At 36.8% G+C, this 27,632-nt stretch overlaps 1 protein-coding gene and 1 long non-coding RNA gene across 2 annotated transcripts; one reads left to right on the top strand and one right to left on the bottom strand.

Annotated features, from left to right (window-relative positions):
* The first annotated feature begins 9,876 nt into the window (after positions 1-9,876).
* LOC127138385 (uncharacterized) lies at positions 9,877-11,353 on the top strand. Its single transcript, XR_007808757.1, has 2 exons — positions 9,877-11,047; positions 11,138-11,353. It is a non-coding gene; the product is annotated as an uncharacterized LOC127138385 (long non-coding RNA).
* Positions 11,354-24,964: 13,611 nt separating this feature from the next.
* Positions 24,965-26,770, bottom strand: LOC127135749 (KNR4/SMI1 homolog). Its single transcript, XM_051062390.1, has 2 exons — positions 26,002-26,770; positions 24,965-25,146 (listed from the first exon to the last, which is right to left on the bottom strand). Exons 1-2 carry the CDS (start codon positions 26,768-26,770, stop codon positions 24,965-24,967), a joined length of 951 nt encoding a protein of 316 aa, XP_050918347.1.
* Between the last annotated feature and the right edge of the window lie 862 nt (positions 26,771-27,632).

The following is a 27,632-nucleotide window of genomic DNA, read 5'->3' as shown; positions in this document are numbered from 1 at the left end:
CCCCATGAATTTGTTTATATCCTTTTGCAACCAGTCTTGCCTTATAGGTATGTACCTTACCATCCATGTCAGTCTTCTTTTTGAAGACCCACTTGTATCCTATAGGGTTAACTCCTACAGGAGGCTCTACCAAGGTCCAAACTTGGTTTGTGTACATGGAATCCATTTCAGATTTCATGGCTTCTAGCCACTTCTCAGACTCGGGACCAGTTATGGCCTCTTGGTAGGTCACAGGCTCATCTTGATCAATGAGTAATACATCACCTTAATCTGTTATGAGATATCCATATCTCTCAGGTAGGTGACGTATCCTGCTTGACCTACACTGGTCTTGTTCTAATTGAGCAGGTTGCTCTTCCACAACTACTTGTGTTTCCTGCTCTAATTCCTCCATATGTGTATCGATGCTTTGTGATTCTTGAATTTCTTCAAGCTCTACTTTCCTCCCACTGATTCCTTTCGAAATAAGATCCTTTTCTAGGAAAACTCCAGTTCGAGCGACAAACACTTTGCCCTCTGAAGGATTGTAGAAGTAATACCCTCTTGTTTCTTTAGGATACCCCACAAATAAGCATTTGTCAGATTTGGGCTCAAGCTTAGCTGAAATTTGTCGTTTCACATAAACTTCGCAACCCCAAATCTTCATGTAAGACATATGTGGTTTCTTACCACTCCATATCTCATATGGTATCTTCTCAACCTTTTTGGATGGAACACGGTTAAGTGTGTAAGCTGCTGTCAATAGTGCATGTCCCCAAAAGGAGTTTGGAAGATCGGCGTGACTCATCATGGATCGGACCATGTCTAACAGGGTTAGATTTCTTCTCTCAGATACACCATTCTATTGGGGTGTTCCAGGAGGAGTAAGTTGGGATAGGATCCCACACTCTTTCAGATGGTCATCAAACTCTAGGCTTAAATACTCACCACCTCGATCTGATCGAAGAGTTTTAATATTCTTACCTAGTTGGTTTTGTACTTCATTCTTGAATTCCTTGAACTTTTCAAAGGACTCTGATTTGTGTTTCATTAAATACACATAACCATATCTACTAAAATCATCAGTGACTGTGATGAAGTACTGAAAACCCCCTCTGGCTGGTATGTTCAGTGGTCTACATACATCAGCATGTATGAGGCCCAAAAGATCATTAGCTCTTTCACCTTTTCCTGTGAATGGAGATTTTGTCATCTTCCAAGAACTTTGGGCAGTTTCTCTTTCAGTGTCAGGTCTTACCGCAATGGAAGCATGTGTCTGTCTTTGTTATGCCTCCACTAGGCTTCAAAGCAGCAACGGTGGGCCTGGGTTTGGCAACTTTCTTGCCTTTCCCTTTATCACCCTGCTTGGTGGGCCATTTGTTCTGTCTCTTTCCATTTTCGATCATCAGAATGGACTTCTCTTTTGTCTTCAGATTCTGTTCAGAAATTCTTAACATGGCTAGCAGTTTCGGAAGAGATTTATCCATATCATTCATATTGAAATTTAGGACAAACTGACTGAACCCATCTGGCAACGATTGCAAGATCACATCAGTCGCAAGTTCGTTTCCGAGGGGAAAACCCAACCTTTCAAGGTTTCCCACGTACCAAATCATCTTGAGCACATGGGGACCTATAGGGGCTCCATCAGCTAACTTGCTTTGAAAAAGGGCTTTTGAAACTTCAAACCTCTCATGCCTTGCTTGCTCTTGATAGAGCATCTTCAGGTGTTCGATCATATCGAACGCTAACATGTTCTCATGTTGTTTTTGCAATTCTGAGTTCATGGTAGCTAGCATGAGACAAGCAGTTTCATTTGCATCATTGACATGCTTCTTATAAGCATCTCTTTCTGCCTTAGGTGCAGAACTAGGAGGTTCCTCTTCAGGAACAGGTTTCTCCAAGACATACAACTTTCTATTATGTTTGAGGACAATCCTCAGGTTTCGGTGCCAATCCAGAAAATTTGTCCCAGACAATTTTTCTTTGTCAAGGATTGATCGCAAAATGTTTGTTAGAGGTGTTTGTTGTTATGGTAATCTACATAAGGATTAATGAAAATATAAGTATCATTGACATATTTAATTAGGCCTTAAATTAAATATGCTCCCACTATTTTACTCAAAACAAATGACCCTCATCATTTGATTCGGAAAATCCCGTTGGAAAATTTTCTAGTGGGTCGAGATCCATATTTCACTTCGTTCTAAGTCCGTGTAGGCGGATTACACAAAACTAGGTTATTTAGGTAGGAACTCCTTCCAATTGTATCTCATACAATTCTCGAAAATTTCAGTTGGGTGAATAACTCCTTATTCCAATCCATCATATGGATCATTCCCAACTCTTGCTTCTAAACATATATAACATTATTATAATTAAGTTTGACCCATCGTTTTAGCAGTTGGATATTACAATTATCCCATCGCATCTTACTAATATAGAACATGCACCTCGCGTAGGCGAAACCTACATTATCCGATACCAGTCTTGATGAGTGCTAAAACTTGGAAAGCAAGCACATATAATATTATTATAATTAATTTAATTAAGTTTGACCCATTGTCTTAACAATTGGATATTACAGTTATCCCATCGCACCTTACTAATATAGAACATGCACCTCGCGTAGGCGAAACCTACATTATCCGATACTAGTCTTGATGAGTGTTAAAACTTGGAAAGCATAAACTTAATATTTAATTTGAGGGAATTTGCAATTATTCTGATCTCACCGGCTTATTTATCATATAAATCGTCTCTCACATGCATCGACATACATTCACATGCATCAACATACATATATAATGAAACAGTTATGGCCCCTAGCGCAATTGTTCTCCCAAGCCAATGAGAGAACCTAAGCTAACCTAATAACGATCTAAGCTTCTCCAAGCAAGATCTTCAAGGTTGTCCTCCTTTGGCACTGACTTCTTTGCTTTCTTCATAACCTTACATTAGATAAAGAAACTTGTTTTACATACGAGGGAGTGAGATGAGAAAAGTTACATTGAGAGATTAAAAGAGAGGCACGACACGCAGGTCGTATAAAACCCAAAACAAAATAAAGGAAAACTAAGGCCATAACCGATCACCACAAGACAATAATAAACATATTATTATTATCAATTTTAATTCTTTTAATCAATTAAAACCAAATTAAATCTCGACGACCGATCACATTACGCAGAGTTAGCCGAACGGGTGAATTTTGCCTTGCGTTAACCGGTTAACCATATACGTTAACCGGTTAACACTGTTTGAAAATTTGTTCATAATTTGTATTCTGTTTTGCGTTAACCGGTTAACCAAATACGTTAACCAGTTAACACTATTGAAAACTGTTAGGAAGTTGTATTCCGTCTTGCGTTAACCGGTTAACCATATGCGTTAACCGGTTAACACTGTTTGAAAATCTTTTAGAAAACAGTATTCCGTCTTGCGTTAACCGGTTAACCATATGCGTTAACTGGTTACCACTGTACGAAAATTTGTTAGAAAGCACAACTCTTGTGCAGTCACAACCCCAATCGCATAACTCTCTGACAACACAACCCTTGTGCCGTCACTAACCCTGATGCACCAATTTCAGACCGCCAAACACATCTCGACTGTTGATTCAGTATGATTGATCAACACGTCATTGCTTCACCATACTAATGTCGGATCAAGAAGCAAACGAACATTGATCGCTTAAAGGAAAACAACCATTGAGTGTTTGAATGAACGAAACAAGAACACTATATCATATATAATGTATTTTGCATCAGGATTACTTATATCATATATATAACTTGATCGATCTCAATTTAATCTTTGATTCATTCTGTCTTTAATCGTATTAATACAGAAAATAAACAGTTATCAGATTCATAGTTTCGTAAGTGCCTCTGATACCACTGAAGGAGAATTGCGGTCCAAGGCGCAGCGAAATTTAAAATTTTCTCCTTTAATGATCCTTACAAATGGGCATGATCAGTGATAGAATCGTTACCTCTTGTGGCGATCACGAACGTTGAACGATGACAACGCCTCTACTCAGTCCACACGAACGAATTCCTTCAATCTCAGTGCTAGCTGCTACGAATGAAGGCTTTGAGTGAGTGAGAGAGAGAGAGAGAGAGAGAGAGAGAGAGAGAGAGAGAAACGAAATTCAAGAGTGACAATGCTTCTAACCAAGGGTTCTATTTATAGAACCACTTGTGTGGGCTTCAAGCTAAAAAGCCCACTTAAGTGTATTTTGGCCCATATCTTATAATATGCCCAAAATCACTTAAGCGTGTGGTACCTTACCATATTTCGTATTCCATTTAAGTACACCGTACCTTACGGTGTTCCTTAGTTACGCTATCTCTCATCAATCCGTCCTTTGTGTGTGACCCTGTAGGTTTTCGCGACGTTGGCAATTATATTAAATCACGCATTTAACATAATAAACAGTGAGCGGTATCTAGCAACACATCACTGCTACCCAAGACACGAAAATGTCATATGATCTGACAAATCCTTCTGTGATAATAATTATGTGTATAATTACCCTTTTGCCCTTATGTCTATATTGAACACAAGGCATAGACCGTGTCATCCTTGTCCAGTTCCATATTGGGCCCATAGACATTTATCCTGTTACGCAGGATGGGCAAATTCCATCTAGGTCACTCATGTCCCTTAGCATGCTTTGTGGAGTACCCATCAACTGTCTTTATGGTTATCCAGTTACGGACAACGTTGGATAAACAATAAAGCACTCGACTCTACATCTAGGGTCCATAGTGGTTTCAGGTCGAAGAGTGGTATACACCATTATCACCATGAGAATAACTTATGACGCTTTGCATAACATTCTATATAGTATTCTCATAGCGGGTCAATCTAGTATAAATATTACTCTTAATATTCATACCTATTTTTGAGACTTGATAACTCCTTATCCATGACCCATGAGATGTGATCATCAGTCTATAAACATAATAGTCTTCATGCTTTAATGTTATCCCATTTCACAATAAAGCTTGACTACGGATACTTTAAGAATAATGTCCTTATGTTTAATGTGCTCTCATGATTAAGTCACACTTGATATATTAAACGGACTATCTATTCCAGGGACTTTATTAAACAAACATAATAAAGAAAAAGCCTTTTATTATTAATAAATAATTCAATACAAGTACCAAAAGTATTGGCCTCTAGGGCTTACACCAACACTTGGAACTTGAAGTTCCTACACCAGTAGAATCATTGTTAGATATGGAATTGTCAGTAGGATAAGATTGAGAAACTTTGGCTTTGTTCTTGAATCCAGGTGGATAGCCATGTTTAACAAAGCAAGTCTCTACAATATGATTAGCTCTTCCATAATGTGTGCAAATACGATTTGTGCCTCTAGAAAATCCCGACCCTTTCCACTTAGGTTTATTCTGAACAACATTAACCATAAAGGATGATGAATGATCATAAACTTCAGTAGATGGTAGATCAAGGAGGGGTGTGGATAATTCTTACTCTTGCTGGATGATCATAGAAAAACCATGTCAATAGGAGGAAGGGGGTTGAGAAGCATAATTTGATACTTGGTGGCATAAAACTTTTCATTGATCCCTTTAAGGAATCAAATCACATAATCTTGATCACGATAAATTTGTAAAGAAGAAATAGCATTACAGCTGCATTGGATAGCACATTTGCAATGTAGAACTAGTCGATAATTTTCCAGTTTATCCCAAAGAACCTTCAGCTTTGAATAATCAGAAACTTCCATTGATCCTTGCCGCAGTTTATACAATTCTTCTTGAATATCAAAGATTCGAAAGATATCACTTTGTGAAAAATGAGTTTTCAGATTGATCCACACGCTTGCTACAAAATCAATCTAAAGGACAGATCTGATAATAAATTCGGTAATGGATCTTTGAAGCCATGCAAGAACCATTGTAGTGCATCTAATCCATAGAGCATTGAGGATCTGTGGAAGTATGTTTAGGGAGAGTGTCATTAATGAATTGTTCTTTGTTCTTAGAGATTAATATAATATGCATGGATCTTGACCAAGAATAATAATTCTTGTTGTCAAGTAATGGAGAAAAAAGAACGATATAGGGGTTTTCATTAGGGTGAAGATAGTAAGGGTTGGTGGAGTTTATGGAAAAATCTTCATAAGTGGGTAAAGCCATGAGAGGAAAGAAAGATCAAGAAAAAGAATCAGAAGTTATGAGGAAAAAGAAGAAGAGTCGACGCGGAATTTGTTGCCGATACCATGTTAATGGTGCAACCAATACCTCATTCTCCTTAAGAAAAGAAAAGGATGAATCTTTCTTACAATGATTACAAAGAGATACCTCTTATATAGAGGTTGAGAGAAGTTAGTTGGTAACTAACATAACCACCTAAACAACCAGCTAACTAACTATCAATGTAAAGAAAAAGGAAAAACTAATTAGCTTGCATGAAAAGCAACCGTGAAACATAACATTAGTTTATTTCACTTGTTATTGCTAACGTGTTTGCTAGTTTTCAAGAAAATTATGTAGGTGAGGTAAAGGTTAATTACTATTTGACTTTGAGATTGGTAGTATAATTCGCCACAACCTTAGAAAAGTAAAGCAACAATCAAACACATTTGTTTTTATTTCTAAACTCTTTGAAGAAATGGTTGATCAATAGGATCATAACGACAATTAAGTCATCAGCAACAATGTCGGCGTAGGATGATTTGCTATAATAGTTTAAGGAGACTAAATCACCTAGGAAGACCTTCATGAAATTCTAGGAAGATGTGAATGAAAACTAGACTCCTATAGATTATATATGCCAACCCTTTTGGTGGTGTCAATTACGAGGATCTCTATAACTATAGGACTAAGTTTTATGAGATACATGGAACTCTTAAAACACAAGAAGAAGCAAAAGAAGAAATTTTGAGTTTTATTAATTTTTTTCAAAAAGGTTTTGGTTGTAGAATTTTCTTTTTATTATTAATATTTTTATGAGGGTTGAAGAAGAAGAAGAAAATTAGGATGCTAATAATTTTTTTGCATGAAACTATATTCTTAACTTTATCATTGATGTTTTTTTTAAAGTCTGATATGCCAAATTTTAAATTTTATTAATTTTTTTAAAGAGTTTTGGTTAGGCCTCTTCTAGTCTTTTAGATTTCTCCTTTTATTATTAATATTTTTATGAGGGTGATGCAAATGAATTTTGGTTTGTTAGGATGCTAACATACTTGAAACTTTTATTAATCATAAAGATCTATTTCTATTTTTTATATTTTTTAAATATTGTTTTTTGTAATCAATACCAAATTAAATTTTAAATAATATACTTATTTTATGGTTGAGGAATTTGTAACAACGAAGTATGGTGGCTAAAACTCTAATACATTTTATGTATAAATGTGAATTAGAGAAGTGATGTTAATAAATCACACCAGTAATAAATTTTATACTCACCATAATCAAATTATTTTATACAATATATATATATATATATATATATATATATATATATATATATATATTATATATATATATATATATATATATATATATATAATATATATATATATATTATATATATATATATATATATATATATATATTATATTTCGCATGTGCATAACTCTGTTGTCGAATAATTTATCAAAGTTAATAAATTTTTTATAGTATATCCATTTTTTATTGTGAAAGGTCAATAGATTAATTTAAAAAATAATGAATTATAAAATTTTGTGTGTTACCTTTTTAGTAAATGTGTTGAAGAGACAAATAAAATATATGTTAAAAATATTATATAAGTTTCATACATTATAAATTGATCAAATCCCATCTTATTTGTTACATGCAAATTAAATAAAAAATATGGATAAAATTCTCATGTTCGTTTATGTCATTGTTTTATTTCTTTTATTATTTCTTGTTGAAAATAATGTAGACGGTAAGTCATTTTTTTCTTTTTATTTTAAATTTTCTTCTTTACTTTTTAGATTTTTATCCAATATTTTATCAATTTTAGTAACATTATGGTATTCACTTTTTTTCAATGCAGCAATAAATTGTGAAACTGACGCTGATTGTCCACAAATTCCAATCTTGCATCCTATGGTTTATAGGTGCATAAACTACAATTGTGTATTTGACAGAGGGGAAGGGAAGCCACTTATTGTATGAGTATGATACCCCAAGAGTTTACATACTCCAGACAGAAAATAATGAATTCTTGCACTTGAAACAATTCAACCCAATAATTGTATGTTTATTTTTTTTATATATGGTAAAATAATGTATTTTGAAATTATGACTTTGTACTCTACAATACAATAAAATAAAATAAAATAAAATAAAGCACTAAATGACTTTGTACTAATTGGATACGAACCACACTAAAGTCTATGAGTAAAGGTGAATACAATGAGTAACTGGGGCATTCATCTCGTACCCAAAGATATTCATAATGAATTAATGGAATTCTCCACTCTCATTCCTTCTTTACTACTTAAGGCTCACTGCATGTGATTCTCATCATAACTTTCAAGTTGTTGAGGAAGAATTATTGTTGCTTCTTGTGATGATGAAGACTTTATCAATCATTTGATTCAAATTGCACTAAAGTCTATGAACAAAGGCGAATACCTTGAGTAACTGGGTCATTCATCCCGTACCCAAGGATACCATAGACAAGGATATGAATTCTCCACTCTCATCATTCCTTGTTACTTAAGGCTCATGGCATACAACTTGAATCATGATTGATAAGTTACTGATAGAGGCTTATGATTGCTTCATTGTTGCTTTGTGAAGAGAGACTTGACAATCATTTGATTTGAATCATGCTAAAGTCTATGAATATAGGTGAATACGATGAGCAACTGTGTTATTTGTCCCGTACCTAAAGATATTCATAATGATTTAATCGAATTCTCCACTCTCATTCCTTCTCTATTTCTTAAGTCTCGTATCACACAATTTGAATCTTGATTGACAAGCTCTTAGAGAATACACCTTCGATGTGCCTTGTATAGTAGTCCACTGCTTGATTTGTCTGGGATGCCTTGACTGGAAATTTGAACTTGAGGCCTTGAGACCCACAACATTACATGAACTAGTCCTACCAAGTGATCAAGGGACTTTTGATCACTTAAATAGATTGAGGGATTACACACAATCAAAGGATTTAGTTAATCAAAATTTATTTTGATCAACTTAATCAAAGTGATTGAATTAATTGTTAACTATGTACAACCTATCTAAAGATCAAATGATTCACAAATCTTAAGCTAAGGGATCATGCAAATACAAGGATCAAATTAATCATCAAGCATCAACTATCATATGATAATCAAATTGATTAAGAATGATCCATTAATCTAAATCAAACCCCAATCTAAGGGAACATGAAACTATATGAATTTTACAAAACCTAAGGGTAAAAGGGTCAATTTACATGGATGTGGATTAATTTCTAAATCAAATTCAATTAAGAACTAACTAAATCCTAATTAAATTCTAATTAAAATCTAACCACAAATTCAAATTAAAACCTAACTAAATTCTAATTAAAAAACCTAATTATTCTTTAAAAAAAACAATTAAATCCACAAATTGATTTTTATGCACACAAAAAAATCAACAATTAAATCAAGTTGAAGAAATAATTGAAATGTATTAACAAAAAAGAAAAGAAAAAAACAAGCAGCAAGTATGCATGGGCCAAGCTGGGGTTCCAAGAGCAAATTCGTGTGGGCTTTCAGCCATAAGCCCAAAGATCCAAGTCTTAACTAGGAGGGGGTGCGCATGGGAATGCAGGAGTGCAGGCAACAAATTTCCATGGGCCTGGTCATGAAGGCCCAAAGTAGGGTGCCAAAAATGGCTAAACCTAACAAAACACGTGCAACACGTTTTTCAGCTTCTAAGATTCAAATACAACAATCTGTCTTTGTCCTCTCCCTCGACCATGCCAAAGTCCATAATCAGCGGTGGTGGAGTGGCCAAATCCATAATCGGACCTACCAAAACACTCTCACGCTTATGCTTATCTCGAATCAAAATGAAAAGTCCAAGAACCCTAGAGCTAGGGGCTGCAATTAAATGGTAGATATGTGGAATCAGAGCCATGGATGTTAGGGCTTTGATCCACCTCACCACGCTCCACAACATGGTAATTCAAAAGAAGAAAAACGATGAAGATTGCTTAAGGACTCACTGGAGCGCCGCACCGGAACTTTAGATAATCTTCTCTGCACTGTTGCTCGAATCTCCTCAATCTTATCCTTCTTCTTTCTTCTTATGAGTATCCTCTTCTTCTTCTTTCTACGTATTTTGAGAGATGAACTGTTTGAGAGAGGAGTATGAATGTGTGAGGGAAATAGAGAGAGAACTCTGAGTTCAAATGAGAGTGATGAATCTATGTGGATTTTTTTTGTATCTCTGCGTGTTTGTGTGAACCTCTGAGATGAATGATGAACACTGAATTTATAGGGAGTGATTATGAAACCAATTCATGCAGGTTTTTAATTGTGTTCAGTTCGGGTAGTTTGTTGGAGTTTGTTAGAAATGACAATTAAGTTTGGATTGAATTTGGGGGTTAATTTGGAATCGAATTTGAAGCTAATTTGAGAATGAATTTGAGTTCGGATTTTGATTGAAGTCAGAGTCAAATTTTAGATAGGCTAGATTGTTAATTTGGCTTGCACTTCCAATTCACATGTTCTCTGAATTTACTACTGCATTTTTGGACATGATTCAAATTTGTCCTGCCCCTTCACCATTCTGCAGATTTGCGTAGCTCAGTGTATTAGTGGATTGTTAAGTATTTACTAACTGAAACCGCAGGTTATGCTAATGGTGGTTAACTGTTACATATGACTAGGTTAATTGATGATGTGCTTGATCAAAAAATATTATTATGAAGGGTGAAACCAGACTGCTATGCAATGCCAAATGATGAATGGTTACTCATGCTATATGATCTCTGATGGATGCCAAAGTGGATTACTCATGTTGCCATGCTTTCCATATGGTGTGTGTTAGGATTGAATATTGTGGTTAACATGCTGAAGTTGCAAAGTCAGGTTGGAGTGTGTAGAGTACTTGCCATGAATTGATGCTTGGTTGGGTTGCACATGTGAATGCTAACCTTGATCATGTCGATTGTTTTGCAGGCCAATGGATTCAATTTATGTCAAGAATATGGAACTGCATATGCTTTTTTAATTGCAACAGATTGGATGAGTCTTGGCCATGAATTGGTAGCTTAGGAGTTAGGACAAGGTCATATGCTAGTTTGTTTTTTATTTTCTCATTTGTAGAGTGTGATGTATTAATATGGATTATGTACAAGAGTTTTGAAATGAATAAAAGTTCAATTTCTGAATGCATTGAAAGTTGGTATGAAATTGCATTGAAAGTTGGAAAACAACACATTGAATGAGTTTGAAAGGAATGCTTGAAAATTGGATTTTGATTTGAATGCACCAAATAATGAAAAGAATGAGATTAACAATTAATTAATTTCAATGCTTACTAAACCAAATCTGAAACTTGAACCAAATGTGAAATACGCCAAAATCAAATGGGCATATAAGTGGATGGTCGACTTTGATCAACTAGTTGACCAAAAAGTCAACAATTGACCAAAGTCAACTGTGAGTTTTGAATTAGGATTTTTATATGTAATGAAAACAAGATATGATTCAAATGAAGTAATGGTTAATGTTTAAGCAATAATGAATGAACCAATGGAACCAATACTTGAATGGATCGACCATCTTTGATCATTTGCACCACATGAATGAAGTGAATCAAGACATATGGGTCTATACATTTGCAAATACCAAAAGACCTAAGTCAATGGCCTATGCAATGTTAAATAGGATGCACATATTGATGCTTGAGCCAAGACTTGAATCAGATGAAGTCTCAACCATATAGTCATGTAGATTTGATGGTGGATGATGCATGCTATGATAGTCAAACATCTCTCCCCGATGAATTAGGTTTTCCAACAAGCACAAGGTGACAAGTCAAGCCACAAGGCACATTAGGACCATATCTTCCCTTATTAGGGTTTCATGAGGCATGCCCTTCAATCAAGGTATCTGAATCAAGCATGATGCTCCACAATCAAGTCTCCAATGTATGATCCCCCAATTAGGGTTTAGGTAGCCAAGATAAGGCCCAAAGAGTATCCATAAGATCCCATAACCACCCACTAAGAATTAGGGTTTGAATAACATGAGGAGTGTCATGATGAGGTCTCATTGAATCCACATCTCAAATATCAAGCAAATTAGGGTTTCATTCTCAATATGATCAGATGAAGAGCCATATCACATTCTAGGAGTTTGACCCATGCATAAACCTTATCTTTGCAAGCCACAGAGCTTTGAATCTATCAATTAACAAATGTCGACATGAATGAATGCATATGAATGAAACATGAATGTGTACAGATGAATCTCAAATCAAAGGTTGAGTGAAAAAAATATGAAAATGGGAGGGCAAATTTTGGGGTATGACAATATGATCGGTGAAACTCATGATATGGTAGTTGGTAAAGCTGGAACTGCTAATTCTCTCCATGATATTCACAGTGTTGTTAAGTCTAATATAGGTGCTGGTGGAGATATGAGTAATGTTTCACTCAAGTCTAAACCTATGAGAAATCTTTATGACATTCTAATGTCTTCCGATAAAGATTCCCATAAAACAAATTTGAGTAGCCCAGATGGTGATGACGATGTGCCAAACATCCTGTCTGATATGTGATAATATGAATTGATGAATAAATGTGTATAACTGATCATTAGTATGCATGTGGTTATAGTAGTTTCAATCTAATCTCAACATATTTCCATCATTGTTTTAACACAACTTTTATCATTATTATTATTGTTATAGAAATGTCTTGACATGAATAATATGGTGTAGAGATTTTCCTATGAGCACTATGTTATCGACATAAACTAGAAATATCCTCAAGAAGTTTGAGAGTGTACTTTCGTTGATTAACAACAATTCCTTCATCTTAACGAGCAATCTCAAATCCAAGGAAAAACCTTAGTTTACCAAGATCCTTAATTCATAAAGTGTGGTCAAGAAATTTCTTGACATGAATAACCTGGTCCGGAGATTTGCATGTGAGCACTATGTCATCGACATAAACCATAAGTTTTGTGAGGATGCTTCAGTCTTAGTATAAAGTGAGTATTCAACTTGATATTATTGGAGAGTTTGGAATACCAATGATGGCTTGCCTGTTTCAAATCGTAGATGGATTTGAGAAGTTTGCAAACTTGAGTGGGAGAAGCATCAGAGGCAGGATGACCATGAGGGGGAGCCATGTACACTTCCTCATTTAAATATCCAAGCAAGGAAGCATTATTGACATATAATTGGTGAATATGCCAATTATGGATGGTAGCTAAGGCAAGGAGAACTCGAATTGTAGTGAGTTTGGCAACTAGGGAGAATGTATCAAAGAAATCCACACCTTCAAGTTAAGAGTAGCCTTTTGCAATAAGGAGTGCCTTATGTCTTTTGATGGTGCCATTTCCTCGATGCTTAAGCTTATAAACCCATTTGCATCCAACAATAGTTTTACCTGTTGGAAGTTCAACAAGAGACTAAGTTTAATTTTGATCAAGGGAAAGCAACTCAGCTTTCATGGCTTGTTTCCAACAATCATGTTTAGAAGCTTGTTTGTAGGTTTGAGTTTCAATGTTAGTGGAGATGGATCAACAAAAAACATGATATGAGGGTGTGCAATGTTCATAGGAAAACATAGAAGATAAAGGATATGCAGTATGAGTATGAGCATCATGATTGTTATGTAACACATAATTACAGTGAAAATCCTCTAGGTAAGAAGGTGGTTTAGTAACATGAATAGATTTTCTTATAGGTAAGGAAGGAGGAGGAGAACTACTAGAGGAAATTGAGGTAGGTTGCATAATATTGATATCATTATGATGGTCATGAGTAGGAGAGAGTGGGGTAGGTGTCATATCAATGGTTGCAGAGAAAGGTGAAAGAGATTTTGGTGATTCAGGAGGATAGTCAAGGGGAGGGTTAGTTGGAGGGATGGTAGGTTCTATGCCAAGGTCTAAAGGTGGTTGGGGTTGAGGAGGGTCTGATGCAGTAATGGAAGTGGAAGTATAGGGTTTAAGAGCAAAATGTGTCTCATAGAAGATGACATTTCGAGAGACAAAAACGTTATAAGAGTTTAAGTCATATAGGATATAAACCCTTAGTTCCATCTTTGAAACCAAGGAACATAGCTTTTGTAGCCCTTGTATCAAATTTGGTTCTTTCAGCAAGGAGGGAAGAGGCATAACAACCTTTAAGTGTATAATGGATGGGGGTTCTTTGTGAAGCATTTCATAAGAGATTCTAAATTTGAGGAGGGGAGTACTAAGTCTATTGATGATATGGATGGCATGTTGGGTGCTAAAAGTCCATAGGTTGAGATGAAGGTTAGATTGGAAAGAAATGGATCTAGCCATGTTAAGAATGTCTTGATGTTTACGTTCCACGACACCATTCTGTTGTGGAGTTTCAACACATGTTCTTTGATGAATAATACATTTGGAATGAAGAAAGGAATCCAAAGAAAATTGTGTGCCATTGTCTGTTCTTAAACGTTTTAAGGTTATGTGAAACTGGTTTTCAATATAGGCTATAAAGTTGATGAGTCTAGTTTTGGTTTCATCTTTAGTTTTGAAAAAAATTACCCAAGTGAACCTACTAGAATCATCAACTAGGGTGATAAAATATATATGGCCTAATATTGAAGTAGTGGAGAAGGGACCCCAAAGATCACCATGCAATAATTCAAAAGGGGCATAAGAAATAACAATGCTTAAAGGAAAAGACAATTTCTTTTGCTTGGCATGATGGCAAGCATCACAAGGATTCTAATATTTTTTATTTTATATAAAAGGATAGTATTTAAAAATGGCATGTAAGCCAACATTAGAAATATGACCTAATCGATAATGCCATACAAGACAATTAGTGTTAGTGTTACAAATGAGAGAAATATTCTTAACAAAGGCAGTATAAATGACATATAGCCCTTGACTCATTTTAGCTATATCAATCATGACCTTGATATTGTTCTGCAAGATGTGACATATATTATAATTAAATTGCACAAAACAATCATGTGATGATGCAAGTTTAGGTATAGATATCAAATTGACATGAAATGATGGTATGTACAAAACATGATGCAATGTAAGGTTAGGACAAATATGGACAAAGCCAAAAATGTAAGCCATAAGTGTGGAACCATTGGGAAGTAAGACAAATATATATGTTATAGTATGATATGACACAAAAGAGGTAAGGGTAAAGGTGATATGATCAGTGGCACTTGTATCAAGGATCGACATTGTAAGGGGCTTACCATCAGAAGGTGAAGTCTTGGATGTCAAGGCAAGAAATGTGATGGAAATGGAATTGTTGGTAGGGTGAGGAATTTATTGAGATTATTGTAACAAGTCAAGAAGACTGTGATACTGATCTTTAGTGAAACCAAAGGACTTGGCACTTGAAGTTTTTGCACCAGTAGAATCATTGTTAGATATGGAATTGTCAGTAGGAGAAGATTGAGAAACTTTGGATTTGTTCTTGAATCCAGGTGGATAGCCATGTTTAACAAAGCAAGTCTCTACAATATGATCAGCTCTTCCACAATATGTGCAAATACGATTTGTGCCTCTAGAAAATCCTGACCCTTTCCATTTAGATTTGTTCTGAACAACATTAGCCATAAGGGATGATGAATGATCAGAAACTTCAGTAGATGGTAGATCAAGGAGGGGTGTGGTGAATTCTTGTTCTTGCTGGATGATCATAAAAAAGACCATGTCAATAGGAGGAAGGGGGTTGAGAAGCATAATATGATACTTGGTGGCATAAAACTTTTCGTTGAGCCCTTTAAGGAATCAAATCACATAATCTTGATCACGATAAATTTGCAAAGAAGAAATAGCATTACAACTACATTGGATAGCATATTTTCAATGTAGAACTGGTCGATAATTTTCCAGTTTATCCCAAAGATCCTTCAGCTTTGAATAATCAGAAACTTCCATTGATCCTTGCCGCAGTTTATATAGTTCTTCTTGAATATCAAATATTCGAAAGATATCACTTTATGAAAAATGAGTTTTCAGATTGATCCACACGCTTGCTACAAAATCAATCTAAAGGACAGATCTGACAATAAATTCGGTAATGGATCTTTGAAGCCATGCAAGAACCATTGTAGTGCATCTAATCCATGGAGCATTGATGATCTGTGGAAGTATGTTTAGGGAGAGTGCCATTAATGAATTGTTCTTTGTTCTTGGAGATTAATACAATATGCATGGATCTTGCCCAAGAATGATAATTCTTGTTGTCAAGTAATGGAGAAATAAGAACGATATAGGGGTTTTCATTAGGGTGAAGATAGTAAGGGTTGGTGGAGTTTATGGAAAAATCTTCATAAGTAGGTAAAGCCATGAGAGGAAAGGAAGATCAAGAAAGAGAATCAGAGGTTATGAGGAAAAAGAAGAAGAATCGACGCGGAATTTGTTGCCGATACCATGTTAATGGTGCAACCAATACCCCATTCTCCTTAAGAAAAGAATAGGATGAATCTTTCTTACAATTATTACAAAGAGATACCTCTTATATAGAGGTTGAGAGAAGTTAGTTGGTAACTAGCATAACCACCTAAGCAATCAGCTAACTAACTATCAATGTAAAGAAAAAGGAAAAACTAATTAGCTTGCATGAAAAGCAACTGTGAAACATAACATTAGTTTATTTCACTTGTTATTGCTAACGTGTTCGGTAGTTTTCAAGAAAATTATGTAGGTGAGGTAAAGGTTAATTACTATTTGACTTTGAGATTGGTAGTATAATTCGCCACAACCTTAGAAAAGTAAAGCAACAATCAAACACATTTGTTTTTATTTCTAAACTCTTTGAAGAAATGGTTGATCAATAGGATCATAACGACAATTAAGTCATCAACAACAATGTTGGCGTAGGATGATTTGTTATAGTGGTTTAAGGAGACTAAATCACCTTGGAAGACCTCCATGAAATGCTAGGAAGATGTGAATGAAAACTAGACTCCTATAGATTATATATGCCAACCCTTTTGGTGGTGTCAATTATGAGGATCTCTATAATTATAGGACTAAGTTTTATGAGATACATGGAACTCTTAAAACACAAGAAGAAGCAAAAGAAGAAATTTTGAGTTTTATTAATTTTTTTCAAAAGGGTTTTGGTTAGGCCACTTCTAATTTTGTAAACTTTTCTTTTTATTATTAATATTTTTATGAGGGTTGAAGAAGAAGAAGAAAATTAGGATGCTAATAATTTTTTTCCATGAAACTATATTCTTAACTTTATCATTGATGTTTTTTTTTAAGTCTGATATGCCAAATTTTAAGTTTTATTAATTTTTTTAAAGAGTTTTGGTTAGGTCTCTTCTAGTCTTTTGGATTTCTCTTTTTTTTATTAATATTTTGGTTTGTCAGGATGCTAACATACTTGAAATTTTTATTAATCATAAAGATCTATTTCTATTTTTTATATTTTTTAAATATTGTTTTTTGTAATCAATACCAAATTAATTTTTAAATAATATACTTATTTTATGGTTGAGGAATTTGTAACATCGAAGTAATGTGGCTAAAACTCTAATACATTTTAATAAATCACACCAGTAATAAATTTTCTACTCACTCATAATCAAATTATTTTATACAAAATATATATATATATATATATATATATATATATTATATTTCGCATGTGCATAACTATGTTGTCATGCATTATGCATTATTCCTATGAATAATTTATCAAAGTAATAAAATTTATATAGTATATCCATTTTCTATTGTGAAAGGTCAATAGATTAATTTAAAAAATAATGAATTATAAAGTTTTGTGTGTTACCTTTTTAGTAAATGTGTTGAAGTGACAAATAAAATATATGTTAAAAATATTATATAAGTTTCATACATTATAAATTGATCAAATCACATCTTATTTGTTGCATGCAAATTAAAATAAAAAATATGGATAAAATTCTCATGTTCGTTTATGTCATAGTTTTATTTCTTTTATTATTTCTTGTTGAAAAGAATGTTGACGGTAAGTCTTTTTTTTTTTTTTAATTTTCTTCTTTAATTTTTAGATTTTTATCCAATATTTTATCAATTTTAGTAACACTATGGTATTCACTTTTTTTCAATACAGCAATAAATTGTGAAACTGACGCTGATTGTCCACAAGTTCCAATCTTGCATCCTATGGTTATGGTTTATAGGTGCATGAACAACAATTGTGTATTTGATAGAGGGGAACGGAAGCCACTTATTGTATGAGTATGATACCCCAAGAGCTTACATACTCCAGACAGAAAATAATGAATTCTTGCACTTGAAACAGTTCAACCCAATAATTGTATGTTTATTTTTTTTATATATGGTAAAATAATGTATTTTGAAATTATGACTTTGTATTCTACAATAAAATAAAATAAAATAAAATAAAGCACTAAATAATATTTGTAGGTGTTTAATTGGCTGCATTGTATGGTAAAACACTAGCTGGATTCCAATGTCTTGACTGATGTCATGACATGCTGTGGAGGTGTTTGTTTGACTGCATTGTATGTTAGAATATCTAGCTGTACTCTGATGTCTTGGCTGATGTCATGACATACTTGAGTAGTATACTGCAGGATTAGCTAATACAGGATTTATTGAATGTCAAACTGGATGTTATGACATTCATCCCTGTCAGCAGATATTGAGGAATATAACAGTTGGTGTTCTGTTAGAACTCAGTATTTATTTTCAGTCTGGTTATCAAGGAAATACCAGACCTGGCATAAGGCCTACTGTCTGAATGTCAAACTGGATGTTATGACATTCTTCGTTGACAACATATACTGAACAATAGGCAGAGTGGTTTTCTGCTACACGTCAGTATGTATCTCAGTCTGTTCTTCAGGAGGATAACAGACCTGACATAAGGCTAATTGTGTAAATGTCAAATTGGATGTCTTGACATTTACTAATGTACGTTGATACTGAGGTATGGACAGATTGGTCCTGTACAGTTCAACAAATTTGTACTGTCTATTTTCAGGAGAAACAGACTTAGCATATGGTCCTTGATTTGGATGTCAAACTGAATGTTGTGACATTCATTCCTGACAACGTATGCTATATTGTAGATTGTTTAGTTTTTCTGTTTCAGCATTTTTCTCAGGCTATTCTTCAGGGATTCAACAGCTGAGAGAAAATCCAGGAAACCAACAACCAAGCTACAATTAATGAACCTAACAAATAGCCTATTTGTTAGTAACCTAGATGTGGAATTTAGGGGAACTCGCGTGACCTTAAATTCAGGAGAATACAAGTACAAGGCCCAAGTGCTGCAATATAAAAGGATGGCAATCCTTCATTCAGAACTGGGGATTTTTAGACGTGAAGATTTAGTGTGTCCATCATACTTCACTGCTGTATTTTTGTGAGTCTTGTATTAGACGTATCTTGTAAGCCAAGCTATTATCACGTAGATGATTGCATTGGCATAGGGTGTCCATTGAGTTGTAAGTGTTGTGTCACTCTAAGCTTTTAAGTGTGAGTGTTGTGTATCTTGATTAAAGCTGTTAAGCACAATCAAGAGTTGTTTGAAGTGTGACTTCATAATTGTCTTTAATATTGATTAAAGGTAGTAATCACTGAGGTGATTGAGGGGGAGTGAGTAGGAACTCTGATCTTAGTGTAAGATTGAAATTGCATTGGGTAGGTATTAAGTGATAGGGTTAAACAGTTGGTTTAAGGTCTGAATTAATACTACTAATAGTGGATTTCCTCCCTGGCTTGGTAGCCCCCAGACGTAGGTCATGTTGGATTGAACTGGGTAAACAATTACCCGTGTTATTTACTGCACTTACTTTTAAGTTCTGCATATTTCTTGTCTGTGCAGAATCGGATGTCATAACAACCCGTGTCACATCGAAAGTCTGATAACTAGAATTTCAATTGGTATCAGAGCAGGCACCCTACCTGTTAATTTCTGGGTGAGATCTAGGGAAATTACTTTCTAGTACCATGGACAAGGATATAGGACACTCAAATAGACCACCCATGTTGGATGGTTCTAACTATGATGACTGGAATACTCGTATGATAGCCTTCTTAAGGTCTCTAGATAGCAAAGTCTGGAGAGCTGTCAACAAAGGATGGGAACATCCAACGAAGACATGTGAAGATGGAGTCAGTGTGCAGATTCCTGAAGAAGAGTGGGACAAGGAGCAAGAGGCATTAGCCCTTGGAAATTCTAAGGCCTTGAATGCATTGTTCAATGGAATCAGTAAGAACATCTTTAGATTAGTGCACCACTGTGAGCTGGCTAAGGAAGTTTGGGATACCCTCAAGATAACTCATGAAGGTACCTCCAAGGTGAAGATGTCCAAACTTCAGATGCTGACCACCAAGTTTGAAAATCTGAGGATGAAAGAGGATGAGACTATTCATGACTTTCACATGAATATTCTTGAGATTGCAAACACCTCTGGTGGCCTAGGTGAGAAAATGGCTGAAGAGAAACTTTTAAGAAAGATTCTCAGGTCTTTACCTAAGAGATTTGCTATGAAGGTCGCAACCATAGAAGAGGCTCAAGATATCAGCAATATGAAGGTGGATGAGCTCATTGGTTTTCTCCAAACCTTTGAAATGGGCTTATGTGAGGATGCTGAAAAGAAGAACAAAAGTATAGCTTTTGTATCAAATACTGAAGAGAATTCAGAAGAAGGAAACATTGGAGGAAATGAAAGCATTTTAGAAGCCTTAGCCATGCTTGGAAGACAGTTCAACAAGTTCATAAAGAAAGTTGATCAGCAGGGTAGACCTAATGTCAAGAACTTTTCATATGACATCAGTAGAAAGTCAAAATATGAAGAGAAGGTCACTCAAGGCAAGGGAATCCAGTGTCATGGATGTGAAGGGTATGGTCATATTAAAGCTGAATGCCCTACTTTTCTCAAGATGCAAAAGAAAGGGCTATCTGTCACCTGGTCAGAAGGAGACTCTGAAAGTGAATCTTAAGAAGAATCTGCCAAACATGTCACTGCTCTGACCAGTGTCTGTGCCTCAGATGATGACTCAAGCGGAGTGAGCTTACCTTGGATGAACTTGCTGCTTCATATAAAGATCTATGTGTTAAAAGTGCAGAAGTGTGTATCCAAGGAGAAAAGCAGAAGAAACTCATCAAAGAGCTGGAAGCTGAGAAACAGAAGCAGCTGGAAGTCATAGATGGTCTGAATGGTGAGATATATGTGCTGACATCTAAGCTAGAACAAATGACTAAATCCATCAGAATGATGAATAAAGGAACTAACACCTTGGAAGAGATTCTAAAGGTGGGACAGAAGTCAGGGACCATGTCTGGTTTAGGCTTTGCTAAGAAATCGTCAACTGAACTCAAAAGAGCTAAGGCTGTAGTTCAGAAATTCAAGCAGAAGTCACAACCGATGTCTCAACATCAGGGAACCAGAATGAGTAATCATCAGAAGAAGAAATTTCAGAGATGGAGATGTCATTACTGTGGTAGATTTGGTCACATAAAACCCTTCTGCTACATGCTGCATGGTTATCCTAACCAGGCTACTCTAGTCAGACCTAAGCAGAAGGCTTCTAAGCATAATGCATCCATTAAGAAACAAAAATGGGCTGCAAATCAGACACCTCAAGTCAGACCTAAGCAGCAGGCATCTAAGCTTAATCTCCCCAGTGAGAATCAACAATGTGTTGCTAAACTAGCTCACACATCTCCAAGGCCATCTACCAGACAAGACTGGTACTTTGATAGTGGCTGCTCAAGACATATGACTAGGATAAGCAACCTATTGGTGGATCTACAACCCCATGCCACCAGGTGTGTGACATTTGGTGATGGAGCTAAAGGAGAAGTCCAGGGTGTTGGTAAGCTGGAGTGTCCTGGAGTTCCAAAACTGAGTAATGTGCTGTTAGTAAAAGGACTAACTGCTAATCTCATCAGTATAAGCCAGCTATGTTACCAAGGGTTCAATGTGAAATTCACTAGGGGAGGATGTGTGGTGTTGAATGGTTGCAATCAGGAAGTAATGAGAGGAGCCAGATCCAAAGATAACTGTTATCTATGGGAATCTAAAGACTCACTCCACTCCTCCAAGTGCCCCTTAGCCAAGGGAGAGCTGGAAGTGAAGCTGGGACATGGAAGACTTGGACAACTTCATTTAAAAGGAATGAAGAAGATCATATCCAAGGGAGCAATTAGAGGAATCCCAAATCTGCCTGTGGATAAAAGAACAGACTGTGGAAAATGTCTGATTGAAAGCTGTGAGTCATTGTCACCTATTGGTCATCATACAAATGGTGCAGTAGCAAGGGGTAAACAGATGTGTGAATCATTATCGTCTGCAGAAACTAAGTACCTAGCTTCTGGTAGCAGGTGGACATCACTGGTATGGATGAACCTGATGCAGACTGAGTACAATGTCACTCAGAATGTCATGACATTGGATGCTACTCAGTTTGACAATGGTAGGGGCAAAAAGGGAATGTGCTCTTCTGAGAATTTGTAGCAACTAATGATGTTAGTTGGGTACTGTTTAGTAAGTCAACTTATTAAACAATTAAGAGTGCACTCTGAGTGGTCAACATTTAATAGACATTGCTCGTGCAACAAGCGTTCCCTATTCCATCGCTTCAACTTTCAGTCTTGCAAACCCTCTCCCAAAGAAACTGTTCAACTCCCCTTCGAGATATTCAGCATGGCAGACCAATCCGATTCCACCTCCTACACGACCCTGTCCGATTCCCCCAGCACTGAGTCGTGCAACCCTAACCGGGAGGACTCTTCTGCTAACGCTGAAACTTCTTCTCATGCAAGAAGACCAAAAGAAACGGTCTCCGGATTCTCCTCAGCAATCGCTCTTGAAGAACCAACCAGGGAAGGCTCGAGGTATGTGCATAATGCCATTGCATCTATTGTCACGAAGATACTATCTGGTGATCAGAATGTTCCTGGGGTTTCCGTTCCCTTGAACACTATCATACCTGATAGAGTTTGAAATTCTAGTTATCAGACTTTGGATGTCACACTGGTTGTTATGACATCCAATTCTGCACAGACAGGGATTATGCAGAACTTAATAGTAAGTGCAGTAAATAACACAAGTAATTGTTCACCCAGTTCAGTCCAACATGACCTACATCTGGGGGCTACCAAGCCAGGGAGGAAATCCACTATTAGTAGTATCAATTCAAAGCTAAACTCACTTGTTTACAACTTATCACTTAATCCCTACCCAATGCAATTTCAATCTTAACCTAAGATCAGAGTTCCTACTCACTCCCCCTCAATCACCTCAGTGATATTAAAGACACTTTGAAGTCACACTTCAAAAACAACTCTTGATTATGCTTCACAGCTTAAATCAAGATACACTCACGCTTAAAAGCTTTGAGTGACACAACACTTACAACTCAATGAACACCCTATGCCAAAGCAATCATCTACTTGATAATGGCTTGGCTTACAAGATACGTCTAATACAAGACACACAAAATACAGCAGTGAAGTATGATGGACACACTGACTCTTCACGCTTCAAAATCCCCGAGACTGAATGAAGGAATGCCTTCCTTTTTATATTGCAGCACCTGGGCTTTTGCACCTGTATTTTCCTGAATTTTAGGTCACACAAGTTCCCTCAAATTCAACATTTAGGTTGCTAACAAATAGGCTATTTGTTAGGTTCATTGAATGTAGCTTGGTTGTTGATTTCCTGGATTTTCTCTCAGTTGTTGAATCCCTAAAGAATAGCCTGAGAAAAAGCTGAAACAGAAAACTGAACAACCTACAAAATAGCATATGCTGTCAGGCACGAATGTCACGACATTCAGCTTGACATCAAGGTCCATATGCTGAGTCTGTTTTTCCAGAAAACAGACTGTACAATTTGCTGACCTGTACATGATCAAACTGACCATACTACAGTAACAGCTTACATTAGTAAATGTCAAAGTGTCCAACTTAACATTTACACATTTGGCCTTAAGTTAGTTCTGTTATTCTCTTGAAGAACAAACTAAGTTATATGCTGAAGTATAGCAGAACACCACTCTGCCTAATCTTCACCAGCTGTTGTTAATGATGAATGTCACAACATCCAGTTTGACATTCAGTCAGTAGGCCTTATGCCAGGTCTGGTTCTTCCTTGATAACCAGACTGCAAATGAATACTAAGTTCTAACAAAACTTCTGTTCCTTAGTATCTGTTGACAGGAATGAATGTCACAGCATTCAATAGTCCTGTGTTAGCTAGTCCTGCAGTAACTACAATGTAGTCACACTTACATGTCACGACATCAGTCAAGACATTAGTGTTTTACCATATAATGCAGCCAATTAAACACCTACAAACTCCCGCTTTGGCAAATTTTTGGCTAAAACACTTTGATCCCCATAACAGAGTTCATGGCAGCGGAATACTACTAGCTAATACACTCAGAGTGGCAGCACACTCACACACATGGAAGTTAAACAAAAACTTCGCATAGCAGCACACACATATTAGAAGTTGCACCTAAACTTCAACATCAGCTGCAGGGGGGGGGAAGTTAAATAAAAACTTCACACACATATCAGCATACACACAGAGGCATACAACAGCATACACACAGAAGCTAAATACACACTTCATCACACAGCAGCTGTAGTAGGGGAAAACTTCAATCTGTCATGAATGGGAACCTGTTTTAATAAAGTTTAACAATGTAAACTTCTGTTGTCCTGGGGTATCACTTGTCACTCCCCCTTTTTGTCAAAAATGTTGCCAAAGCAACACTTTAATTTACAGATCCACAAATAGTAATTTGAATTACACACATGACAGAAAAAAAACACAAAAGAAGTGATTAATCCTCAGCCTCATCATCAGCCTCCTCATCATCCTGCTCTTCAGAGCTGGCCTCTTCCTCCTCCTCAGCCATTTGCCCTTCAGCTCCATCCGTGTCCTCAGCAGTAGACTCCAGCTGCAAGATGAGCTGTTCCAGTGCATGCCTTCTAGCTCCCAGCTCTTTGCAGGTCTCTTTGAGAACTGTAATAACATCAGCTTTGTCTGGTTGGTTGCCAACTTTGGAAGTCTCTCCCGATGTCAAGACAATGTCAGGGACATGCTTGCCCAGGAACAGTTTGTAGCTGAAGGCCAATGGACTCTCTCTTCTTTTCACGAAGTCATTATCTGTCAGAATGTGTGGAAATTGATTCAGCACAATTCCACATATGAGAGATGGAAAGGCAATGGGTCCCTTCACACTAAAGCTCCCAGCATGCTTCATTGTCTGATCAAATATGTAAGCACCATAGTTCACCCTTGCCTTGGTTCCCACTGCATAGATGAACTTCCCTAATGCCACAGACACAGTTGACTTGTGGTTAGTGGGGACCCAGTTGGCTGCTCCAACTTTGTGTAGCATTGCATACTTGACACTTAGTTGGCTGGCTACCAGCTTCCCTTTGAGAGGCCACATTCGGACTTGCTTGGCTGTGATGACTTGACAGACTGTATTGTCAGTCACTTCAAGCTCAGGTTGCTCTTCATCCGCTCTTCCCAGATACTGATTTATCACAGAGGGGGAAAAGGTCACACATTTTCCACGCACATAGACCTTTCAAAATTCCTTGGATCTCCCATCAGCACACTCCTCTGACAGATTTACAATAAACTCCTTCACTAAGGTCTCATAGCACTTAGGAAGTTGTGACACAGTTCTTATCAAACCTGCCTCCTTGATGAGATCCACAATCTCTTTACAGTCCAATGCATTCTGTGCCAGTTCTCTTTCCAATGCCAGCCTCTTGTGGTATACATACTTCCACCTGTTAACACTGGAGGCAAAGTGGAAGGACACATTGTCAATGGGAACTTCTGGGACACTGGTTGCCAACCTACTGGAAGAGGGTTTCTTCCTGGACATGGATGCTGTGACATCACATGGGGCATCAGATTCAGACTCAACCACCACAGCTTTGGTCTTCAACTTCTTAGGCACCTCTTTGCTCCAAGCTTTTGTAGAACCATAGCTTTTCCTCTTGTGTGTACTCTCTGACTCTGGTTGCTTTTGAGGATTTGTTACACCAACCTCCTTGGAGGGGGACTTCAGCTCCACAACCTTTTTCTCCCTTCTGGTCCTGACTCTCTTGGCTATCCTAGGGACAACTGTAGCCAGAAGTTCGTTGTCTGAGAGCTCTTCCACGTTAATCGTCTCAGCCCTAGGATTGTCCTCAACACTTTGAGTAACATTGGCCTTCTCACTTCTCACTTTGCCTGAGGGTTTTTCAACCTTTGATCCCTCATGAGCATCTGGTTGCTCAACATTGTCAGTGACATTTTTCCTCAACACAACAGCTTTATCTTGACATGCAGCAATGTCAGGAATGATTGTGTTCAAGGGAACAGAAACCCCAGGAACATCTCGATTGCCAGATAGTATCTGAGTGACGATAGTTGCAATGGAGTTATGTACATACCTTGACCCTTCCCTTGTGTGTTCATCAAGAGCGATTTCTGATGAAAACCCGGTGACCGTTTCCTTAGGTCTTCTTGCATGGGACGAAGTTGCTGCGTCCACAACTGGATCCTCCCGGGTAGGGTGGTGAGACTCGGTGCTGTGAGAATCAGACATGGTGGTGTACGAGGAGGTGTCGGATTGACGAGCCATGCTGAATATTTGAGAGGGAAGATGAATCGTTTCTTTGGACGAGGGTTTGCACGAGTGGAGAATGAAACGACTGAATGTGAACCACTTTGTGCAAGAGTAAGGTCTATTAGATTTTGACCACTCAGCGCTCACCATTTGTTTAATAATTTGACTTATTAAACAGTAGCTAACTAACTTCATTAGTTGCTATAACTTTTCAGACGCACGCATTCCCTTTTTGTCCTTACTGTACAATGTCATGACATTCTGGGTGACATTGTACTCTGTCTGCATCAGGTTCCTCCAAACTAGAGGTGACCACCTGCCTCCACAAGCAAGGTACTGAGTTTCTGCAGACGTCAATAACACACACCTCTGTCTATCCCTTGCTGTCATATCAGTTGTATGATGGCCAAAGGGAACCAAGTGCTCATTACTTTTGAGCAGACAATTTCCATAGTCTGTCCTTTTATCTAAAGACAGATATGAGACTCTTCTCATAGTTCCCTTGGAAATGCTCTTCTTCACTCCTTTTACCTGAGGGGCATCAAGTTTTCCTTGTCCCACCTTCCCTTCCTGATTTCCCTTGGCCAACAGACACTTGGGAGGGTTGATAGAATCTCTAGATTTCCATAGATAGCAATTATCTTTGGATCTATCTCCTCTCATCACTTCTTGATTGCTCCCATTCAACACCACACATCCTCCCTTGGTAAATTCCACCTTATATCCTTGGTCACACAGCTGGCTTATGCTTATGAGGTTAACAGTTAGTCCTTTTACTAACAATACATCACTCAATTTTGGAGCTTCTGGACAGTCCAGCTTCCCAACACCCATGACTTCTCTTTTAGTTCCATCACTTAATGTCACAGACTTGGTG

This window comes from Lathyrus oleraceus, chromosome 4 (assembly GCF_024323335.1).
Source record: "Lathyrus oleraceus cultivar Zhongwan6 chromosome 4, CAAS_Psat_ZW6_1.0, whole genome shotgun sequence".
NCBI lineage: Eukaryota > Viridiplantae > Streptophyta > Magnoliopsida > Fabales > Fabaceae > Lathyrus > Lathyrus oleraceus.
This window is presented reverse-complemented; position numbering and strand designations above follow the sequence as displayed.

Coding starts and splice junctions, on each gene's coding strand:
- LOC127135749 (XM_051062390.1), bottom strand. CDS start 26,770: ATGGCTCGTCAATCCGACACCTCCTCGTACACCACCATGTCTGATTCT. Junction 25,147..26,001: donor CAGGAAGAAACCCTCTTCCA/GTAGGTTGGCAA, acceptor ATGTTATTACAG/TTCTCAAAGAGACCTGCAAA.